This window comes from Ambystoma mexicanum, chromosome 2q (genome assembly GCF_040938575.1).
Source record: "Ambystoma mexicanum isolate Mex_15411 chromosome 2q, UKY_AmexF1_1, whole genome shotgun sequence".
Classification (NCBI taxonomy): Eukaryota; Metazoa; Chordata; class Amphibia; order Caudata; family Ambystomatidae; genus Ambystoma; species Ambystoma mexicanum.
In genome coordinates this window covers 361198984-361221477 of record NC_090924.1, presented here as the reverse complement: position 1 = coordinate 361221477, position 22494 = coordinate 361198984, and the positions used below count along the sequence as shown (strand labels likewise).

The 22494-nt window shown below is 47.3% G+C and overlaps 1 protein-coding gene across 1 annotated transcript in view; it reads right to left on the bottom strand.

The window, feature by feature from the left end:
- PLK1 (polo like kinase 1) overlaps nucleotides 1–6088 on the bottom strand; it is a 138013-nt gene extending 131925 nt beyond the window's left edge. The window contains exon 1 of the mRNA XM_069647390.1: nucleotides 5379–6088. Within this exon, the coding sequence (XP_069503491.1) occupies nucleotides 5379–5759 (381 nt within the window). The 5' untranslated portion in view covers nucleotides 5760–6088. The remainder of the gene's footprint in view (nucleotides 1–5378) is intronic.
- Between the last annotated feature and the right edge of the window lie 16406 nt (nucleotides 6089–22494).

Here is a 22494-nt window from a genome sequence, read left to right as displayed (position 1 = left end):
AGCTAACGAAAACTGCAGTAAAAACGCATAAAACGGTGACGGGGAGACTGGAGCATGTCCAGACAGAATCCTGCCAAGAAATAGCATGGAGAAAGGAGATACAGGCTAAATGAAATTGCTGTGTCAATACACAAAATGGTAGCCGCAACCGGCTATGCTCACTGATAGAGAATATCAAAGCAGGACCTGGTGCAGCGCTGGAGGAAGTGATAAGGACAGGAAGCAGTGCGGACCGGGGGAGAAGAGTGGTGAACCAGAACCCGGCCAGCAGCACCGCCAGCCCACGAGAGTGTTAGCGCAGTACCCGACCCGGCACACAGAGAGCAACAAGCAGGCAGCTTGGACAAGGTGAAGGAAGCACAGCAACGGAGTGGTAGGGACGAGGTCGGAGAACGAGTTTAGGGGCCCTGGACGACAGAGCAGGATAGCTCTGCTCCCTCCCCCTGCTGAACTCAGAATACGGCACCACGCGGTACTGTGTGGTCCGACTGCAGCTGCAGACCAGCTAGCGTGCAACCGGGTATGGGACGCCCCAGAACACTGCTTGGGATATGGCGCTGAGAGGGGCAGTGGTGTGGAGCCTGCATCATCCAACGGGTGACCCAGTGAGAACACATCAAGCTGAGCCACTGGTGGCCTGAGCCACGATGAATGGAGGCAATCACGGCAGCAGAGAACAGATAGCCAGATATATCAGCCTCCCTCAACCCCAGAAATGTTAATTGCAACGGAGGTTGAGGAACAGAGCGAGGCACACAGCAATAAGATATCTTCCAACACTGATTGGAGACACTGGTGGGCGCAGAAACCAACCGCAGATGGGGAACCCTTGAAAACTGCATTCATATGCTAACATTAGCATGAGCAGCCACCATGAGCATCAAAGGGTGGGCTGTATAACAGAGGGACACAAAGGTTTGTCAGCACCCACCCAGGGCACTTCCCGGAGGCGGGGGTACACTAATCACTGACAATTAACAAGGCACTACAGGCAATGTAAGCAGATCTACCCGGGTCTGTCGAAGAGGGCAAGGAGCACATCACTGCATCTCCCAGAACCTTGCCGCTTCAGTTATACCTGTGGGCCTGGGCAGACTCAGAAGTGAGAGGGACCCGACGGATCACGAGACAGAGGCAGCACCCCTGCAGAGTTAGAGGGGAGTGTGGAAGCAGGAAACACCTAAAGGGAGGGGGGGGGGGCTCCTGGCCACAACATACTCTTAGACCCATGCGCAACCAACATCAGCTGTAACAAGGCGGTTGCCCCCCCAGGTGTGCATAATTCGGCTAGCTGGCACCTCTACACGATCTTGACGTGGGAGAGCACAATCCACTGACAGTTGCAGCAACACTGAGGACCACGACAGCACTGAAACGGCACAAAGAGGAAGCTACACAAGAAACAGCAAGCAGGTGACGCCTGATCCGCAACATACTGCCAGACACCGGCCAGTAACAATAGAGTCAGTCAAAAGGAGGAGGTGAGCTGAGGCCCCTGACAAATGCACAAGTATCACTGGCGCAGGAATGCCAGAGAAACAGAGGCAGAAAGGGAAGACAAACCAGCATGGAGACGTCTGCCTGGAAGAATGACGCGCCCCAGCCATCAGAGGCCGGCACGAGCACATCCAACTCAAAGAGTTGGAGAAAGGACAAGGGGGGCCCCATACTCGAAGCCATAGCGGCCCTAATGACCATCACTGGCGTACAAAATGGATGCAGTGATCATAGATGTAGGGCTCCTCTGGCAGGACATATGGAACCTGGCGGAGAGGGTGAACATGGCGAACAGCAGGTGCAAAGCAACACAGTGAACATTACAACCACTGAATCCCATATGGCAGGGGCGCTAGACCACATACGCACCCTGGGGCCTGGGAACCTAGAACCTATCCCAGGGCTTTGTGGTGGAGAGGGCACAGCTCTGACCAGGTAACCCTGCCATGGGGCAACCCCCTCCCCCCCCCAATGAGGTACAGAGTACGACGGAGGAACCACTTAAAGAAACGTGAACTAGTAGTTTGATAAGCAGGAGTCCGCAAACTCTGAGGGCTGCCCGCCAGATGCCACAAATGGAAACACAGGAGGAACAGAACTCAAGATGGCAGTTTTAAAGGCATCACACTGCAGTGTGTGCACCATGGGAAGGAGGATGGCGCAAGGAAAGTGGAGGTGCCTGAACAGGGGAAGGGGGGGGCAGAAGGCAGGATGGGCATTTGTTAACAGTTATAGTTAGTGTGTGGTCAGGTTGGCTTGGAAAAGGGACGAGTGGAGGAGGAAGCACCAAGCAACATGGACGAGGCACAAGTGGCGGACTCAGAGACATACCCAACAAGGGAAGTCAGGAAAGTACATTAAGGCAATAGTCCAGTACAGAATCTGTGCAGACAAGAATCAACATAGAGGGGAAGAGCCAGAGCCACCCCAGAAGGAGTAGAGAGTTAGAGGATTGAACAGGAGAGCCTGTTGCCAGATACAAGATAGTACATAGGCCCATGGGACCTGGCAGGCCGCAGGACACAGATGAATGGGCCAAGAAAAGGCCACCATATCTACCTGGAACGTCACAGGACTGAATGCCCATGTTAAAAGACTATGGGTGGCTGAACAGGGCGAAAGTTCAAATCACAATGCTGCAAGAAACTCATCCGACAATTGATAAGCAGACCAAGATAACCGAAAAAGGGGGAGGTCAAATGTACAGCTCAACATATTCCAACTATGCCAGGACAGTACTGACGTGGATTACTCTGGGAGTACCCTTCCAGCTCATAAAACAAAGAGACTCGGAGGGAAAAATAAAAATGGTATTAGTACACAGAAAGTTGGCAAACAAGGTGTGCCTAACAAACATGTAGACCCCCCCCCCCCCCAACCACGGCGCAACAGTTCTCCAGGACAATCACACCTCGGCTGGCTCCATACAGAGAAGCATCATTTATCTGGGCAGGAGACTAACTGCCCACTGAACCTGCTGTTGGAAAGCTCCGACACCAAGCAAAGAAAGCCAGTACCGCCGGCCAGGCGGCTACAGAAGATCCTGGACCAGCTGGAATTGGAAGACGCCGGAAGGTACATGCAAACACCAGGGGATACACTATAGCTCCCCACGTGGAACATACACCCAAATAGACTGGGCACGGAGCCACATGGGGGGAGGAGGGGGGCCTCAGGGATAAACCTCAAAGCACAACACTGACCATGCCCTGTTGGTAGCAAGATGGGCATACACATACAGGGTCGGGCCCCATACCCACATGGCAACTGAGGGCAGAGGCACTGATCGATGGGGATTTCCAAGAGCACACCCGAGACACGATAGATGACTATTTTGACCACAAAGCAGGGAGCTTGGACAGCACGGGAACGGTCTGGGAAGCCTTCAAAGTGGTGGTCAGGGGAGCGGCGATAGGGAAGGCAGGGGGACTCAGGGGGAAGCGAAAAGGAGATAGAAGGAGGCACGGGCCGGCATGACAGGGGACACTCACTACTCTGAGGCTGCAGTGCACTGCCATTTGGGAGAAATTGGGGAGGCTGGACTATGGGAATAGGAAGTACATGCAGAGGCTACATGCAGAGGGTGATCAGCGTTTAGCCTGGCTGGCCAGGCAGGAGAGCAGACATGACCCAATAAACGCAAATGCAATTAACTGAGCAGGGGACGGAAGTGAGGATCAAGAAAGCGATAAATTAGATTCACGATTTGAAGGGTTGTACTTCAGAACCAGTAGTCAGAGGTGTGACCCCACGATTGCTGGATATGTATGAGGAGGCATACGAGAGACGACAGCTACTGAAAAGAGTGTCGGAATCCGTAATACCTATATTAACACTGGGGAAACCACCCCTTTAGTGCAGCTCCTAGTACAAGAGTCCTGGGGAACCCAGTTCCTACAATTCAGGGCAATTTACCGAATGCCATGCAGTGCATCAAGTGCGAGTGGCGGAGATTACAGTACAAATCATGCAGGTTCAATTAATTCGGTCAGTGCGAGGATGTATACTCAAAATGATAAAAGGCTATGTTCCTGAGCAATAAAATCACAACAAATAAGAGCAATCAAAGTAGCAGCAATTGATTAAAATATAGCAACAGTGAATTAATAAGCAAGTGCTATTGAGGCGAAGTATAAATTATATAGAACATTCAATAGTTGGCCGGTGTTTTGTTAGTGACAGCTTCTATGGCCCTGCGACCAAATCTACTTTAGGTAGAAGTGTGACAGATAGGTGGTCCCTTCAAAAAAGTAAATGCGCCACACCTTTTATTTCTTTATCACAATTCCTTTTTATCTACTAGTTATGGTAAATCTCCCGAGGGAGATATCGTGCCCTATACACGCGTTTCTGCACTTAGTGTGCAGAAGTGCAGAAATACGTGTAATCAATAGGGCACGATATCTCTCGTGAGATATGCCATACCTAGTAAATAAAAATGAATTGTGATAAAGAAACAAAGGTGTGGCGCATTTACTTTTTTGAAGGGACCACCCATCTGTCTCAAACGATGCAAGGAGTACAAGCAACTCAGCTCCCTTTTCAATAGCTCTGCAGTCTGCAGCAGACACGAGTTCATGGCCTAGCTTTAAATCCTCGGTGATGCAGATGACGTCAGTGAGCTGAGTCAGCAGCACTTTAATTGCAGTGCACTCCGCAGGCGCGGCCCTTTAATGAAATCTGTAATGATTGGAATGTGGAGACGGTTCGCGCTCGAGGCCCGCGCGGTTTTACCGAGTCCATGTTCCCCCGGGAACAGTGAGCGTCAAGCGGTCTCTATGGCTGCGGGGCTGGTACCCTGTTGTAATTTTCTAGTTACTTTCATAAGCCCTTAATCGGCAATCCCAGATTTGAAGCCCACCGCATCGAAGCATGTACACACACGCGCCACTGCCCCAACATACACACACACACACGCGCCACTGCCCCAACATACACACACACACACGCGCCACTGCCCCAACATACACCAGCCACTGCCCCAACATACACCAGCCACTGCCCCAACATACACCAGCCACTGCCCCAACATACACCAGCCACTGCCCCAACATACACACTTCAGCCACTGCCCCAGTAACCGTTCGCCACCCTTCACAGTCTTCTTGCTGGACTCATCGCCAGCAAGTTCAGATGTTCCCAGGGTGAATGTCCACCCGCCCCCACCCTTGTTAGAGTTCACCACCCATAGCTGCTCTTCAACCTCTCCCACAGCCCCTTGATATTTACAAACTTCATTGCAAGGATACTGCGTTTTTTGTATCTGCACTATAATATTCTCTACTTCCATATTGCTTGGCCAGTTTTAAGTTGCACCACGCTCCAAGAGCCAAAGCACCTCCACCACTCTCGCATAACTATACAAAAAGGGGGGTCCTCACCCTCCGCCTGCACAGCTCCAACACCACGAAGACAAAGTCCGGGTCCTCGAAGAAGCCGCTGAAGCCCACCACGTGCCGGTGGCCGAGACTGCGGTGGATTGAGATCTCCATGCTCATCTTCTCCTTCTGGTGCGGCTTCAGCAGCAGGCTCTTGGGCACGATCTTCCCAGCCAGCACTTCGCGGGTCTCAGCGTCCGTGATCTCATAGCATTTGGCAAAGCCACCCTTTCCCAAAAAGCGGCCTCGCAAGTACCGCCGCCGCGTGCGGGGATCCACTAAAACCTCTGGGATCTCCGCCGGTTGGGTGGCTGGCCGTGCAGAATCTGCCGGTTTCATGACGGCCACCGGGACACCGGGCTTCCCGGGGATTGCCGAGGACATGGTGGGGTTAGAAGAAGAAGAAATCAAACTTTTAAAAGAAGTCTAGCCGTGCCCAAAACGTATAGCGGCACTGGAGAAAAGTTAAAACTGGCTTGAGTATTTTCCGGGTTGAAGGGGTGCACAAAACTATCTCTCGTTTCCCTTTACTTTCCGCTTCTTTCAGTTCTCCGTTGTGACTTGCCAGAAGTTCAATCTCCGCTTCACTTTCAAACCCACCCGCCGGTTCGTTAAGAGACGCCTGCGCGCTCCTGATTGGTTCATATGATTTAAAAAATCGCCGACCCCGCCTCTTCCGCAGCGCACTGTTTCATGGGACATGGAACTTTAACGATAGCGTCACAATAACAATGTATACTTGAACCCTTAGTGAACAGAGTTAGAGGACTACAGATTGGTGAATCTGTCATCCCGTCGTGGAAATGTCTTTGAGTTCTGGATCAGAGTGATTAAAAAAAAGACTAAGGTCGAGAAAGCGTGTTAGACACAATGAAAGGACTACAGTCACTAAAAGCGCTTGGTGGGGATGTTTAGTCCCTTTTCAGCTTTGGCGAATTTTAAGTGCCTCTGCAGTCTGCATTAGGGAGCTGTCACATTGGAATGCACAGACGTATAAAGCAGCGCCTTAGTTAACTTTTTGAATAAAGTAAGAGGCTAACAAATACTGTGCTTAAATAGCTGCAAGCCATTCAATTTTTTGTGGTTGTCCATGCTTGCAATTATGGAAATACATTCAGATTCTATGCCTCGACCGGAGCCTCAGATTCTATGTCAAGACTCAGAGGCTCAGATTATGCTCAAACTTCTCTTTACTCACTGGAGTAGCAACAATTCACATTTTCCACACATTCGTTACAGAAAGTCATAATTCTATTAAAGACAGGGAGGCGATTCTATTAAAGACAGGGAGGCGAAGGATTATGCTTACTCTTCAACTTTACTGTTCAGCAGCAAAGAAACATTACCAAAGAACATGAATACAAATCTGATAAAAAAAACTACAATAACCATGTTTTTCTGAGCATTTGTAGTTCATTTCTATTGGTCCTCAACTGACCATGTGACAATTCCATAAACCAATAAACAAGTCCTCAATGAAACAAAACTCCTGTCCTCTTTCCCTTCCTCCTCTTTCTTTGTCCTTCTGAGGATGAGTTCTGTATGTCTTTGATATTCTCTTCCATTCTCAATTTCCTGCTTGTTTGCCATCTGACGTCGTCCCTAAAGAAAACATAAATTAGAAAAGTGACTATAAACCGATACAGGGTGGGTCAATTGTAAATTCCACATCTAGTAATAACCTGTATAATCATTGATCATTAGCAACATCTTCATAGTCATTATACCTCTTATATGATTTGTTACATAAATAACAACAGAAACATGTTATGTAAACATCTCATTCTTACGATTGATCGGGTGGGATAATCCTTCGCCTCCGTGTCTTTAATAGAATTATGACTTTCTGTAACAAATGTGTGGAAAATCTGAATTCTATGTCAAGACCGGAGGCTCGGATTATGCTTGTTCAAAGCTTGCTTACCACTAACGATGTTGCACTTTCCAAAGGTTTAAAATAGAAAGTTTTAAAAATTGATTCATTCGACCAATCCGCAGACCTCATAATGTCTTCTACTCTAGCACCTATGTTATATGCTTTAGTAGCCATCGCTCCTCTAGCTGAGTGGGCGCCATACCTCTCAATATTTATGCCTGCTTCTGCCATCACCCACCTAAGCCATCTGGCTATGGTAGCCGGTCTAACCGCTTTAAAAGGTTTACAAATTGCTATCAATAATTGAGTTATCCCTTGAGGCCTTACTTCCCTCGTCATATCTTCGTATGCCGCTAGGCATCTGACTGGACATAATTTTGGTTGGTTTGGAAACGATTCATATGAAATAGATCTCAATCCTGTTTTGGTCCTCTTTGAAATGAGAAAAGTCACTCCGTTAGGGGACATACTTTTCCTATTAACTTCCAGAGCTCTAACATCAGAAGATTATTTTGCATGCTAAAAGACATAAGAGCATAGCTAACTTTCCTAAAATTGCTTTACGAGTCAAATCTTGATTATCTGGCCATGTCAAAAATAATCTCAGGACCTTATCTACATCCCATAATTGACTATATTTTTCGCTAGGAGGTTTAATCATCTTTACTCCTCTTAGTAGTCTACAAATTAATGGGTGTTCCCCAATCGCTAAGCCATCAACTCTAGGATGCCCAGCCGATATCGCAGATCTGGCCGTGTTAATGGTCCTGTATGCCTTACCCTGCGCTGCCATCTGCGCTAAAAAATTTGCTACATGCACTACATCCGTTCTATCGGGATGTATGTTCCTCTCCAAACACCAGCTACTCCATCTAATCCATGCTGATCTATAAGCCTTATGTGTCCCTGGGGCCCAGGGTTCATTGATGATGTTCTCAGCTTCGTCCGATAGTCCTGGCCTAATCCAAGATCCCCTGAAATAGCCCATGCTAAGAGGTTGAGTCCGCCTGACTTCACCAAAGGGTGACTGAGACCTCTGGGATCTCGAATGATTAATTCTCCGTTGGGTAAAGCCAGTGGGATCTGGTAAGTAAATTCCAGTAGACTGGGAAACCACACCTGACTTCTCCAATCCGGAGTGACTAGGATTAGGGATGCACTCTGACGTCTCACCTGAGCAAGCGTCCTCGTTATCATGGAGAACGGAGGAAACACATAGTTCCTCTGATGACCCCAGTATTGCAGAAAAGCATCTATCGCTTCTGCCTCCGGGTCCGGTCTCCAGCTGAAGAACCGGGGTCATTGTCTGTTCAATCTCGATGCAAATAGATTGATCTGGCATGGACCCCACTGAGACATTAGTTCCTGGAACACCCTTTCGTCCAGCTTCCAATCGCTGGTGTCTCTGAGGTATCTGGAGTTCCAGTCGGCCACTTCGTTCTGTTGGCACGGTAGGTACTCTGCTCTCACTGAAACTCTCCTTTCCAGACAAAGTTCCCAGAATTCCTTTGCCAGTATTGCAAGAATTCTGGATCTTGTCCCTCCCAGTCTGTTGATATATCTGACTGCCGAGACATTGTCCATTTTCAGCAGAACGCAACATTGAACTTTCTCCTGTGTCCAGCATTTCACTGCAAAAGACCCTGCTAGTAATTCCAGGCAGTTGATATGGAGATTCGTCTCCTGATCCGACCACCTGCCCCCTGTCGACAGGTTTCCGCAACGGGCGCCCCAGCCCCATCTGCTGGCGTCGGATTCTATGATCAGGTCCGGGGATGAACCAAATATGGCTCTCCCGTTCCATGCATCCATATGAATGAGCCACCATTTCAACTCTTCCCTCACTTCTTGGGAAATGTTCACCTTTGATTCGTATGAAGCGCCCTTCCTGAGGTGATAAATCTTCAACCTCTGGAGTGCTCTGTAATGAAGTGGCCCTGGAAAAATCGCTTGTATTGATGCCGCTAGGCGCCCTACTAATCTCGCAATGTCCCTCAGCGATATTTTTCCCTTCGCTAGTGTGTGTCTCAGCTGTTCTTGATCTCGTTCACTTTGTGAATGGGTAGGCTGAGGTTCCCTGATTCGAGTCCACTATGAAGCCTAGGAATTCCATTGCTTGAATTGGAACTAAGCTGGATTTCTCCCAATTTATAATAAAGCCCAGGCTTTCTAATAAGTCTATTGTTAACTGTACTTGTTCTACCAATGTCCCCTTCTCTTGGCACATCAGACATATATCGTCTAGATATATTATGAGTCTTATCCCTTGAGCCCTGAGGTGTGATACAACTGACTTCATCATCTTGGTGAAACACCATGGTGCTGATGCTAGGCCGAATGGTAGACATCGAAACTCCCATGTCGCTTCCCCCAAATTAATCTCAGAAATCTGCAGTGTTCTTCTGCTATGGGGATAGTCAGGTATGCATCTTTCAAATCTATCCTGGCTAGCCAGTCTCCTTGAATTAGAATATCCCTTAGTAGGTTATCCCTTCCATTTTGAAGTGTCTGTACACTACGTAATTGTTTAGACCTCGTAGGTTGATTATTGGTCTTGTCTTGTGTTTCCCTTTTACTAGGAACATATTGCTTATGTAACCTCCTGACTGATCTGATGCGGGACGTATAGCTTTTTTGCTTTCCAGACCTCTCAACTCTCTTTCCAGTAAGATCTTGTCTTCCCTGCTCAATACTATCCCTCTTGGTGGTTTCTCCTGCTGAGGTGTATCTAGAAAATCTATATAGAAGCCTTGCGCGGTCTGAATCACCCAGGTATCCCCTGATATGTTCAACCAATTCTTTAAAAACTGAGCAGTTCTCCCACCTACTTCTATGATATTTAGATGTGGGATTGATAATCTCACCTGGGTTGTTTTGCTGACGTTCACCTCGCCAGTTTCTTCCTCTTCCTCTACCTCTCGATGGGAAGAAAGGTGTTTGTTTGCGCTCCTCATAATCTCCCCATTGTGTCCTGTCTTGGTAGGATCGATTGTATTGGAACCGGCCAGCCGAACGACCCCTTCCTCTGCTGGCCCGCCCTAAAATCTGCCTTCCGAAAACCCTCTTAAGGGAGGCTTGAGCCTTATCCAAAGCTGCATAGGAGTTTACAAATTTGGTGAGCTCCTTGATAAAGGAGTCCCCAAACAACTTTCCCTTCACCGAAGTGGCGGATTCTGAGGAGGCTAACTCGCTCAATTTTGGGTCGATCTTTACTAGCAAAGATCTCCTCCTTTCTGTAGTTATGGCATGATTAGCGTTCCCTAACATGCATATCGCCCTTTGGGCCCATCCGATAAGGATTTCCAGGTCTATCGGCTCCCCTTTCATCTTCGCTTCTTCTCCCATCTGGAGAATCTTTGTGAGGGGTCCCGTCATATCAAGCATCTTGTCCTGACACGAACGCCAGGATCTATCAAGGCCCTTCCTCACATCTTTAGTAAACTTACTCATAAAAGTTATCATTTTTTCATCTATTACCGGCGTGTCTGCCGCCCCCTCAGGGAGGAGTGGTCTGGGGCATTCCGCCCTCATCTTGCTTCTCGCCTCTTTGGCTAATGGCGCCCTCAGGCGTTTCTTTAAGTATGCCGAAATTCTTCTGGGAGGTTCCCATTCTGATGATCTGGGATGGATCAGTGCTTCTCGATCAAAATCCCCCTCATCGGCAACCTCCTCCTCCTCCTTCTTCCTTTTCTTTAACGCTTCATGGCTCTCATCCCCTGATGAGGATATTGATAACACTTCCTCTTCCTCGGGGTATTCCTCCTCCCAATCATTCTCACCCTCGTCTGAGGAATCGGAGGATGACTCTCGTCCCCTGCTAGGCACCGTCTTACCCTTTCTCTTTCTTTTACCACCTTTCTTTTTAGGTGGAGAGCCCGGGGGGGTGTGGGCTTCATACGCCCTACGGGCCAATTTACTGCCCCCTTTTGTCTTCATCCGTGCCTTAAGGCTCTTGCCCTCCTCCAGGCCCTGGGATAGTCTGAGCCAATCCTCCATCAGCGCTATCTGCTGAGGATTATGTCCCAGAGAAGCCCCCAGGGCTTTCTGGAAGACAACATTCATGTCTGAGTGGCTCCTCTTTTGGCTGACCCCAGCCTTCCCCTCATCACTAGAGGAACTCATGATTCCCAGGCCCTGGGGAGTAGTATATATATATATATATATATATATATATATATATATATATATATATATATATATATATATATATGTCAAAAATATATATAAAATATATACCAGGGTTCTCTCAGTACAGAGGTTCAGATATTGTTTTAAAATTGTAATTTATAAGTGTTCCCTGATTTTGTTTATATCAAAGATATAACAGTATTTCCAATTCACAGGTTTTACCTGGGACTGTGCCCGTTTTAGGTGGGGTGTCAGAGATTGCTGCAGGGGCGCTGCTGAGCTCGTAAACAGGATGCTACGCTCGTGCGATGCGTGTTGTTAAGCCCTTATTCGTATAAAAGAATCTTTCTTTCGGCTCAATCTCACTCGTGTCCAACTCCTAACGTATACATTTTGCAATGAAAAACGAAGGAGAGAGCGCAGGAACTACGCGGTCCCGTCGCGCTCTCCCTTCCGTTATGTAGTGCCCTCTTTGACGGTTCGTAGGAGCTGCGGCCGCCGGAGCACCAGCCCCGTCGCGGCCCCTAGAACCTCCTAACCGTTGCGGAATGTACCGCCTTATAAAATAAACGCTCTCGTCACACGTAGGTGAAAATTATCATGCACACCAACATTCACAATAGGTTAATAAAAGAAAGTACTTAACTCGCTGCCGAGCAGCAAAGAAAGAGGAGGAAGGGAAAGAGGACATGAGTTTTGTTTCATTGAGGACTTGTTTATTGGTTTATGGAATTGTCACATGGTCAGTTGAGGACCAATAGAAATGAACTACAAATGCTCAGAAAAACATGGTTATTGTAGTTTTTTTATCAGATTTGTATTCATGTTCTTTGGTAATGTTTCTTTGCTGCTGAACAGTAAAGTTGAAGAGTAAGCATAATCCGAGCCTCCGGTCTTGACATAGAATTCAGATTTTCAACACATTCGTTCCAGAATGTCATGAGTCAAAACTCATAAAAAACTACCATAATCATGTTTTTAGAGTCTTTGCAGTTCATTTCTTATTGGTCCCCAAACTGACCATGTGATATTTCTAACCAATCAACAAGTCCTTAGTCCTTAAAACCTCTTGTCCTCTTTCCATTCCTCCTCTTTCTTTGTCCAGTCAAGGTTGGTCTGGTGCATTTCCTAAATTCCATCCATTCCATTCCAATCCTAGTTCAATTCCCAGATTGCTTGTTGTCTGCCGCCATCCCTATAGAAGTAATAAATTAAACAAGGTGACTATAAACCGAAAAAAGGGTGGGACAATCGTAAATTCAACTACACATTAAAATAACCATCATCTTGTGTATATCACATCATTACCATCTTATTGCATTCATCAAACATTGGTTCATTAATCATAGTAAAAACTTGTAAACGTTTCAGTATTTTATAATACATTACATTCTTACGATTGATAGGGTGGGATAATCCTTCGCCTCCATGTCTTTAATAGAATTATGACTTTCTGAAACGAATGTGTTAAAAATCTGAATTCTATGTCAAGACCGGAGGCTCGGATTATGCTTGTTCAAAGCTTACTCACCACTAACGATGTCGCACTTTCCATAAGTTTGAAATAGAACGTTTTAAAAGTTGATTAATTCGACCAATCTGCAGACCTCATAATGTCCTCTACTCTGGCTCCTATGTTAAAGGCTTTGGTAGCCATCGCTCCTCTTCCTGAATGGGCGCCATATTTCACTATATCAATGCCTGCTTGTACCATCACCCATTTAAGCCATCTGGCTATGGTAGCCGGTGTAATGGCTTTAAATGGTTTACAAATTGCTATCAAAATTGTGACCTCCTGGAGGTCTTACTTCCCTTGTCATGTCCTCATATGCTGCTAAGCATCTGACCGGACATAATTTCGGTTGTCCCGGGAAGGCTTCATAAGAAATGGATCTGAAACCTGTTTTGGTCCTTCTTGTTATGAGAAAAGTCACTCCGCTCGGAGATACACTTTTCCTGTTGACCTCCAGTGCTCTAACGTCTGAGGATCTCTTACAGGCTAAAAGACATAAGAGCATGGATAACTTGCCTGAAATTGCTTTCCTGGATAAATCTTGATTATCTGGCCATGATAGAAATAATCTCAAAACTCTGTCTACGTCCCATAATTGATTATACTTTTCGCTCGGGGGTCTGATCATCTTTACTCCCCTCACTAATCTACAGATCAATGGGTGTTCCCCTATCGCTAAGCCTTCTACTCTAGGGTGTCCTGCCGATATTGCAGACCTGGCCCTGTTGTTTGTTCTGTATGCCTTTCCTTGCGCTGCTAGCTGTGCTAAGAAATTAGCTACGTGTACTACATCCGTTCCATCGGGATGAATATTCCTCTCCAGACACCAGCTACTCCATCTAGCCCATGCGGATTTATAAGTCCTGTGTTTCCCTGGAGCCCAGGATTCGCTAATGATGTTTTCAGCCTCATTCGATAGTCCTGGCATAACCCAAGATCTCCTGAAATCGCCCATGTTATCAGGTTGAGTCTCCCTGACCTCACTAGTGGATGGCTGAGATCTCTGTGGTCTCGAACAATGAATTTGTCGTTGGGTAAGGCCACTGGGTTGTGTTGTGATAATTCCAGTAGTCTGTGAAACCACACCTGCCCCCTCCAGTCCGGCGTAACTAGTACTAGGGATGCTCTCTGGCGTCTCACCTGGGCTAGCGTCCTCGCTATCATGGAGAAAGGAGGAAATGTGTAGTTCGTCTGGTGGCCCCATGACTGCAGGAAGGCATCTGTCGCCTTTCCTTCTGGGTCTGGTCTCCAGCTGAAGACCCGGGGTAACTGCTTGTTTAGTCTTGATGCAAATAAGTCGACTTGGCATGGTCCCCATCCAGTCATCAGCTCTTGAAACACTACTTCGTCCACCTTCCAATCGCTGGCATTCCTGAGGTATCTGGAGTTCCAATCGGCTACTTCGTTCTGATGGCCCGGCAGATATTCCGCCTTCACTAAGACTCTCCTCTGAAGACAGAGTTCCCAGACGTCTTTTGCCAGTTCTGCCAGTAGGCTGGATCGTGTCCCGCCCAGTCTGTTGATGTACCTCAACGCCGAGACATTTTCCATTTTTAGCAGGACACAACATTGTGCTCTCTCTTGAGTCCATCTTTTCACTGCAAAGGACCCTGCCAGCAACTCCAGGCAGTTGATATGGAGAGTCGTCTCTTGATCCGACCACCTGCCCCCTGTCAACAGGTTCCCGCATCGGGCTCCCCAGCCCCATCTGCTGGCGTCGGATTTGATGACCAGGTCCGGGGATGAACCAAATATCGCTCTCCCGTTCCATGCATCCATGTGGATTAACCACCATTCCAACTCTTCCCTCACTTCTTGTGAGATGGCCACCTTTGACTCATAGGAAGCACACCTTCTGAGGTGATAGATCTTCAGCCTCTGGAGTTCCCTGTAATGTAGTGGTCCTGTGAATATTGCTTGGATTGATGCCGCTAGGCGGCCCACTAATCTTGCAATGTCCCTCAGTGACAGTTCTCCTTTCGCTAGTGGGTGTCTTAGCTGTTTCTTGATATCGTTCACCTTGGGAATGGGTAGACTGAGAGTTCCTTGAATAGAGTCCACTATGAACCTGTGAAGGGTTTTGACCCATGCTGAATCAATAGACTGGGTAGATGTGGGGATGAGCTGCCGCCGCCCATCATTCCATCCCAGAGTCCAGGAGAACTGCACAGTTGGCACAAGAGCACTCCAAAGATACAACCTTCTTGTGGGGGGTTCCACATCACCACTGTACTGTAAGGATGCCCATCAAAACAATAGCAAAAAATCTCCTGTCACATTCAAGACAACGCAAAAATGGATGCAATACCGGTACTCACCACTATGAGAAAGCCAATGTTTTAAAACCACCAGACTTTTGTGTAAAACTGAACAGAGGAACCCAAACCAGGCCAAGGAAAGACTTGCTAAGAGGTGGATACAATGTAAAACTATATTCTGAAATGACTTGAAGGAAGTAATTATTTAATGTATATGTAAAAAATGTAAGTTTTGATTTAAACTGGGAACTAAAGTGACATTTAGCTGAATTCTGCCTGACAACAACCCCCGACAGGAGTTGAAACTTGATCAAACTGCATTCCCAGGCCTGGCTGCCTCCTGCTTCCCCACCAAAAGGAGATGACACTTCTCTGATTAGATTAGGGGAGGGGCACCTGCAGGAGGTTGAACAAAGCCTTGTCCTGGACTCAGGCAAATGTTATATTGGGGGGGGCGTAAAATGGCTTCCTCTTGGGGGAAACTGGGAGGGGCAGTGCCTCTGCTAGCAGCTGAGCTTGGGGGAAGTGGATAAACCAGTTATTCCACCCTGTGATGTGGGAAGCCACACCCCTTTTTGACCAGGGCATAATTTTAAAAAGATAGATAACTCATAGTGCGGACTGGTCAAAATTATATAAGTAATATCATTATTCTTGTGATTTTTCTGTGCACATTTTAAGAGGTGTTAGGACCCTGTGGTGTATTCTTGGGGGTTGCTAGCGGAAAATAGGGTCTTACTCCAAATATCTGCATGTTAAAAATCTGACACTTCATCAATTAATGTCCATACTCCTTGCGCACATGTGTGTAATTTTTGGTAATTGTCCGATATTGGTAAACCAGTCATCATAAAGCGCAAAATGTTGTCATTTTTGAATGCAAGCCCCCAGGAAGATCACAGGCGGACAGGCATGGACCATAAGGAATATATAATGTGTACATGTAATTTCAACAAATTGTGTATCTGGGAAATGTGTATTTGAATCAAATATAGATTTGTGGGCAAATTGACCAGGGGAGGATCCTCTGACCCATAAACAGACCTCATCATGATGACAATCCATTTCCTTCCCCCAATCATGGGAGAGGGGAGAATTGGGACAATGACAAGTAGAGAGGGGCAGGCTCAGTTATGCCACGCACACACCCACTTCCAAAACACATAAAAAGAGACTGCTGGGACAGGTAGGGAGATTCATTTTCCATTTCTGCGGAGCATTTTGACGGCCGACATCCCATCTAGACTTCAAATCCATCAACCTCCAGAGACCAGAGATCCAGAGAGACCAGAGATCCAGAGAGACCAGAGATCCAACGAGACCAGAACTGTGCAGTGCTGAGAGCAGAACCAGAGACCAGACCGCTGTGAGCAGAACCGCCAGAAGTCCTATCCAACCTGACCAGACCTTGACGGCTTATTTCAAAAATATAGTATGAGTACTAACTGTGCAAAACCAATCTCTTAGTTAAAATAATCTAATCCAAACTATTTTAACCTAAGTAAAACTGCCTCCTAGAAATCCTGTCATCTGTCATTCTAAAGCTGCGAGCTGTCATCTGTCTTTCTAAAGCTGCAAACTGTCACCTGTCATTTTGAGTTTTACTTTAAATCCGAAAATCTACCTTTATTAAATCCGTTTGGGGTAGGAACAAAATTTAACTTTCATTTTAAAGCTGGGATTCTAGGCTTTCCAACGGACCTAGAACTTGCCTCTGTAATCGCGAGACACACACTTGCGAACTTTACCGCGATTTGCGATTTGGCCTGATTTCATCATCTGTAAACAGATAGCCGCTTTTGCCTGAACTGCTAAAATTCATTTGCAACCTAATAACCATCCCTGAACCATTGTTAGGGCTGACCTGAACTGATTTAAAGTGTCTACCACTCACCCTGAACCTCCTAGAGGGAATTCAAATCAATTTTAGCATTTTTCACTTCCTTGCCACCACATTACAAAGCACTCTTGCCCGTGTTTTAAAAAGCATACCTGTTGTCTAAGCTTGCTGGGGGGGGAACTGAATTCCGTATTGTATTTGATTGTATTCCTGAAGACTGTGTGTGTTACTTCCATCTCCTTGCATTGCATATAGGGGGGGGGTGAAATGCCACCTGGGGAAAAGTGAACATATTATCTCTTGTGAAACCATATCAGTTTATTTTCTGTACTGCATGTATTCCACCTTGCATTTCCTTGAAACCATAAAGCATTTCAGCTACCTCATCCTCTATACTACTTCTAAGTAACCAAATCAGTTTACCAGTAGAACATTATCCATTGTTGATCACTGTCATATTTTAAGTGTGATATCCAATATTAATTTATTATAAAAGTGTGACAGATATATATTGTTATTTTTCTCAAATAAACCTTATAAATTTGCGAAACAGACCTACTTCTTGGCTCAGTGGGGTCAGGGGGATTCTAAGAGAGGGGTGTTAAATAAGGATTGTCATCCAGAGTACATGAACTGGACCTAAAAATATATCAATAACTGTTTCCCTCAGCATCCCAGACTAGGCATTGACTTAGCTGTAGTGTTGAAGTGAAGCCGCTTAACAAAGTGGGGGCTCGTAGCCGGAGATTCTGGGTTAGATCTATCACTTGTGCAGATTAATACAGTGTGCTAACTGACAGGAGACATACATCCGGTCGGATCACCACGCTGTGTTACGCTGTAAAGCACTCCTCAAAGGAACGCTCTAAGGAAACGGTCTGTTTTGCAAAAATAAAATACAAACTTCTGTAAGTCAGGAAGGAACTCAAATTCCAGAATGACGACACTTGTAGACATCAAAATAGCCAGAGAGCACTTCTTACATAAGCTATTTGTGAGAGGCGAGTGGACTCATCAGGACCAAACGGTCTGGTTGCAGGCAATCGCGCAACAGGTCACTGAAACAGGGTCAGATATATGGAGAGAACAGGGTCCCCTACATGTGGCCCTGAGTGAACTATATATGGCCCCTAAAGCCAAAGATGAACATAATAAGATTGCCAGGATAGCGGCATATTTGTACCTATATATGGGGGCCATGCAGGACAAATGTGCTGAAGGCCAAGATCTGGCAAATAGGCAACAGATGGCGTTAGAGAAGGCTCAATCTGATCTGGACTCTTCTGAGCAGAGGCTGCTCAGGAGCCAGGAGTCAGAAAAGGACAGCAGACAGTAGATCACTAAAATAAAGGAGGATATGGATGTGCTGCAACAGGAAAAGGCGGACCAGGATACCAGATTCCTGGCCTTGCAGAAGGAGTACCAAGAAGGTTTGGACTCCCTACTGCAGAGCCAGAAAAAGCTGGAACAACAGTTAGACTTCAATAGGGCATGTGCTGAGCAGGTAGTCACCCTGCAAAGCCACCTAGATAGGGAGAAGGCAGAGAGCAATAAACTGATTTTGAAATACCTGGATACCCAGGCAGAGTTTGACCAGGAGCGCCAGAAAGCTGGTGCCTTCAAAGGCAAAGGGATGACCTGGCGGCACAGATGCAGGCCCTTAGTCAGGAAAGGTATACCTTAGGCCAGGAATTCTGCCACTTAAAAAGGAAAATGGAAGAAAATCACCTGGCCCTCCAGGGACTGGGTGACCTCCAAAAAGAACACCAGAACTTGTTAGAGCACAACAGGAGGGTGGAGGAGGCTCTGGCCAGAAAGGAGCAGGCCAGTAGGGATGGGACTCAGGAGGTAACCCTCCGGCAGCAGAGACTGGCCCAGTACTCCAGGACCAATCAGGAGGCACAGAGAGGGAATGAGGCTCTCTGCCAGCACATTGATAGGCTCCAACAACAGGTAGCAATGCAGGAGAGACTGATAGAGTCTAGTAAGGCCTTAACTGAGGAACTGAAAGCGCAGGCTCTTGCATTGCAACAGGGAACAGGGGCGGATAGAGATGAGGTTCGCTGGGAAAGAGAAACTCCTGAGCATAATCTCATGAGCCCTAGTACCAGAGGCATTCATCTCTCCCAGTCCCTGGACTCTGCCACCCCCATGTCCCCTCGCGCACATGAGCCCAGGGCCACAGGGATGGCAGATTACTATCCAGCTAGAAGTATGGGGCTCATGGGCCAGTACCTCCCAGGAATGGATGGGCGGGCATCTGGGTATGGGCACCCAAGCACAGTGCAATTTAGTGGGGAACCCCAGGAGAGTAGGCCCATTAAGGGCATCCTGAAAACCTCTGCCCACTTAGGTCAGTTGGGGGGGTACCCATCAAATCCTGGCAGCAAGGAGGGATCTGAAGACTCCTCTGAGCATTACAGGACACAGGAGACTAGTTCCCCACATTCTGCCAGCCATTCCCAGGCTCGCAGAATCCGGGAAAACCTGGAAGATCAGACGGGCACCTCTGAGAGCAGTGCTTCGGAGTCAGAGGCTGAATGGACCAGGGTTACCCGAACCAAAAAGGCCAATAAGGCAAAAAGGGCCTTGCTTAAGGACCCATTAAAACAAATAAAGGCAATAAGGAGTGTCATTACGCCTTATCAAAAGAACGCCAAGTATTCTGTTTGGGAACACTTGGAGCTCTATGAGCAAATGATGGAGACTTACCATTTGAAGGACAGCAGTAGCTGCATCCAGTACGTCAAATGGACCTTCTCACCAGAATACTCCAGTTTCTTTGCAGGGCTGGAGGATCAAAACCATTCAAGGTGGTCCACATACAGGGCGGCCATCTTGAAACATTTTTCTGTGCACAGAAATCCTCAAGAGGCTCGCAAGGCAGCCTACAATTTGCAATGTGGGGAGGATCAGGCCCCACAAGAATTTGTACAAGAATTGAAGCGTTCCTTTGCGCAGACCACCAGAAGGGTGCGCACGGACAGCAGAGAATTTGTCAATACTTTTTTTCATGCCATGCCCAAATACATCATGACCCAGCTAGTCAGAGATTTTCACGAGAAGAGGTCACTAGACTGGGTCATTGAACAGGCTACCCGGATCTATGAGGTGCAGAAGCCCATAGAAAATAAAAGTAATGTGCAGAAAACCCCCAAAACCACAGCACCCCTGCTGCTGCCAAGGTGGCGGAGGTAAAGGTTGCCCCCGTTTTAGATTTGGAGATGGGGGGGCCTAAAAACCTGCCTGCACCAAATAATTCACAGCCCAGAAGGCCCTCGGGCCAGAAACAGACAGGGAGTCGAGGAGGTAGTCCCACAAATGGGGTCCCCCGCTCCCCTGATTATGTAAGTCCCCGCTACAAGGGAAACTGACCCATCCTGGGTTGTGTGTGGACTCCTCCAGTCCAAGGGGGCGGATCCAGCCAAGCACCTGACCTAGGGAACTTCCCTCCTAACGTCCCCCAGGAGGACAGAAATTCACCAAATCCTGGGCAGAACATTTTCCCCAGGGATCCACCCAATTTCCAGCCCCAAAATCATCCATCCTTCTTTCCCCAATTCCCTGAGCCCAGACAACCTAATCCGGGAGAGGGGAGGCCAAGAGTGGAGGGGTACCCGAATTTTCCCAACCCAGGGTATTACCAGAGAAGGGATAGCTACCCTTCCCGGGATCAGCCCAGGGGAGAAAATAGAGCCCCGTATCAGCCTGAGCGGGTTTCCCAGTTAGAGCGCCAGGTCCAAAATATGGCACGGGATCTGGGTCACATACTGAGGGCTCAACAGAACCCTCATATGAGCATGCCACCGCAGAATGCCCCAAACTCTGGACCTGGTGCTCCAGAACAATGACGGGGGCAGCACCCCGATAACCCACCGGTTCCCAGGGAGGAGGCACAAGGGGAAGGGGGGTGTAAAGCCTTGGAGGAAGCTTCCTTCCCAACTTGTAAACAGCCCCTGGAAAACCAGGAACCGGAAACAAAATCTCCTGCCCCTGAAAGCCTGCCTCCCAAGGAGCAGAGGGGGGGGGGGTAGGAGAAACAAAGTACCCAAACAGGCCCAGTTTGTGGAGGAGGTACAGATCTTCCAATTTGAGGGAGAGGGATCCTCAGAGGATCCTGGGAAAAGGATCTTTTCCTTTAGAGATGGGGGAACTCCTCCCAAAGAAAAATGGGTCCCAAGGGATTCCAATCCAGACTGGGGAGATATGGAGACTGAGCTACCGCCACCCATCATCTCATCCCAGAACCCACAATACCGAAATCCCCTGGTTCAAACCCATCCTGGTGACTGCCTCCAAAAAGGGGGGGGCGGCCCAGAACCGGAACCAGGTGAACCCACAATGGCTCTGATCTCCAGTTGCCAACTTTTTCTTTCAGATTCCCAAGACTCTCCACAGAATTCTGCCCAAATCTCTTCTCTCGCCATGTCCAAAACCAAAAAGTTAGCCCACCAGTTGTCCAAAAATGTGCATTATCTGTGCCCCCTTGAGGAGAAGGAGGGAAGATATTATGCCCCGGCACAAGTACAGGGGCAGGGTACAATTTTGGCGCTGGTGGACACTGGATCTCAAGCTACCCTTCTGTCCAGAAGGGCCTTTGATGAACTGAATGCAGGAAGGGGGGAGAATTACCGTATTCCTCTCACCTCTCTTCCTGGACAACTCCAGAACTTTGACGGGAAGGAAATTCCCTTCGAGGGGACAGCAGATTTGGACATTAAAATTGGGCAAAAATTACAATTGAATAGGTACAAAGAAGAGTGCTCTAATGAAAACACACTGTTTCACCCCTTATTACCGTCTGCATTAAAGGAGAAAAAGAAAGAAACTCACTTTTTTGTTGTTTGGAGAAAATAATGGAGAAAATAATAGTTTGTTTATCTATGCAGTTGTAAAAATCAACATAGAGTGAACAGTGTTTTCATTAGAGCACTCTTCTTTGTACCTATTCAATTGTAATTTTTGTCTTAAAGTAACCCTCCTGGGTAGAATAGGTCCATAACCAGGAGCCCATTTTTTGAATCCATTAAAATTGGGCGACACAAGGTGAAACATCCGGTCATAATAGTGACTCCAGAGGGCACCCCTTGTTTACTAGGGAATGACCTCCTGAGAAGGTTGTCACCCATAATAGATTGTGTAAACAAGGTCCTCTGGACCCAGACTAGCCGACCAATAAAATTAAAACAGAGTGTCAACCATGTTAGTTTAAATGGCACCTGTCACATGCATGAACAAAAATCTGACCAAGTAGAATTTCACTTCCAGAACAACCAAATTCCAGACGTGACAGTAATAGCAGTAGGCCAACAGACTGGTGATGGGGGGTCCTCTCTATTTCTGAAAATCAACCTTCCTGAAATTCTTTACCAATCCACAATCAGACACTCCCACTCCTATAGTCCAGAAAGATGTGAAATCAGCTCAGAGCCTGGCTGATATTCAGCAAATTGGAGAGCAGTTGTTCATCCCTGTTCAGTTAAATGATGGGAAGGACTCTGTTC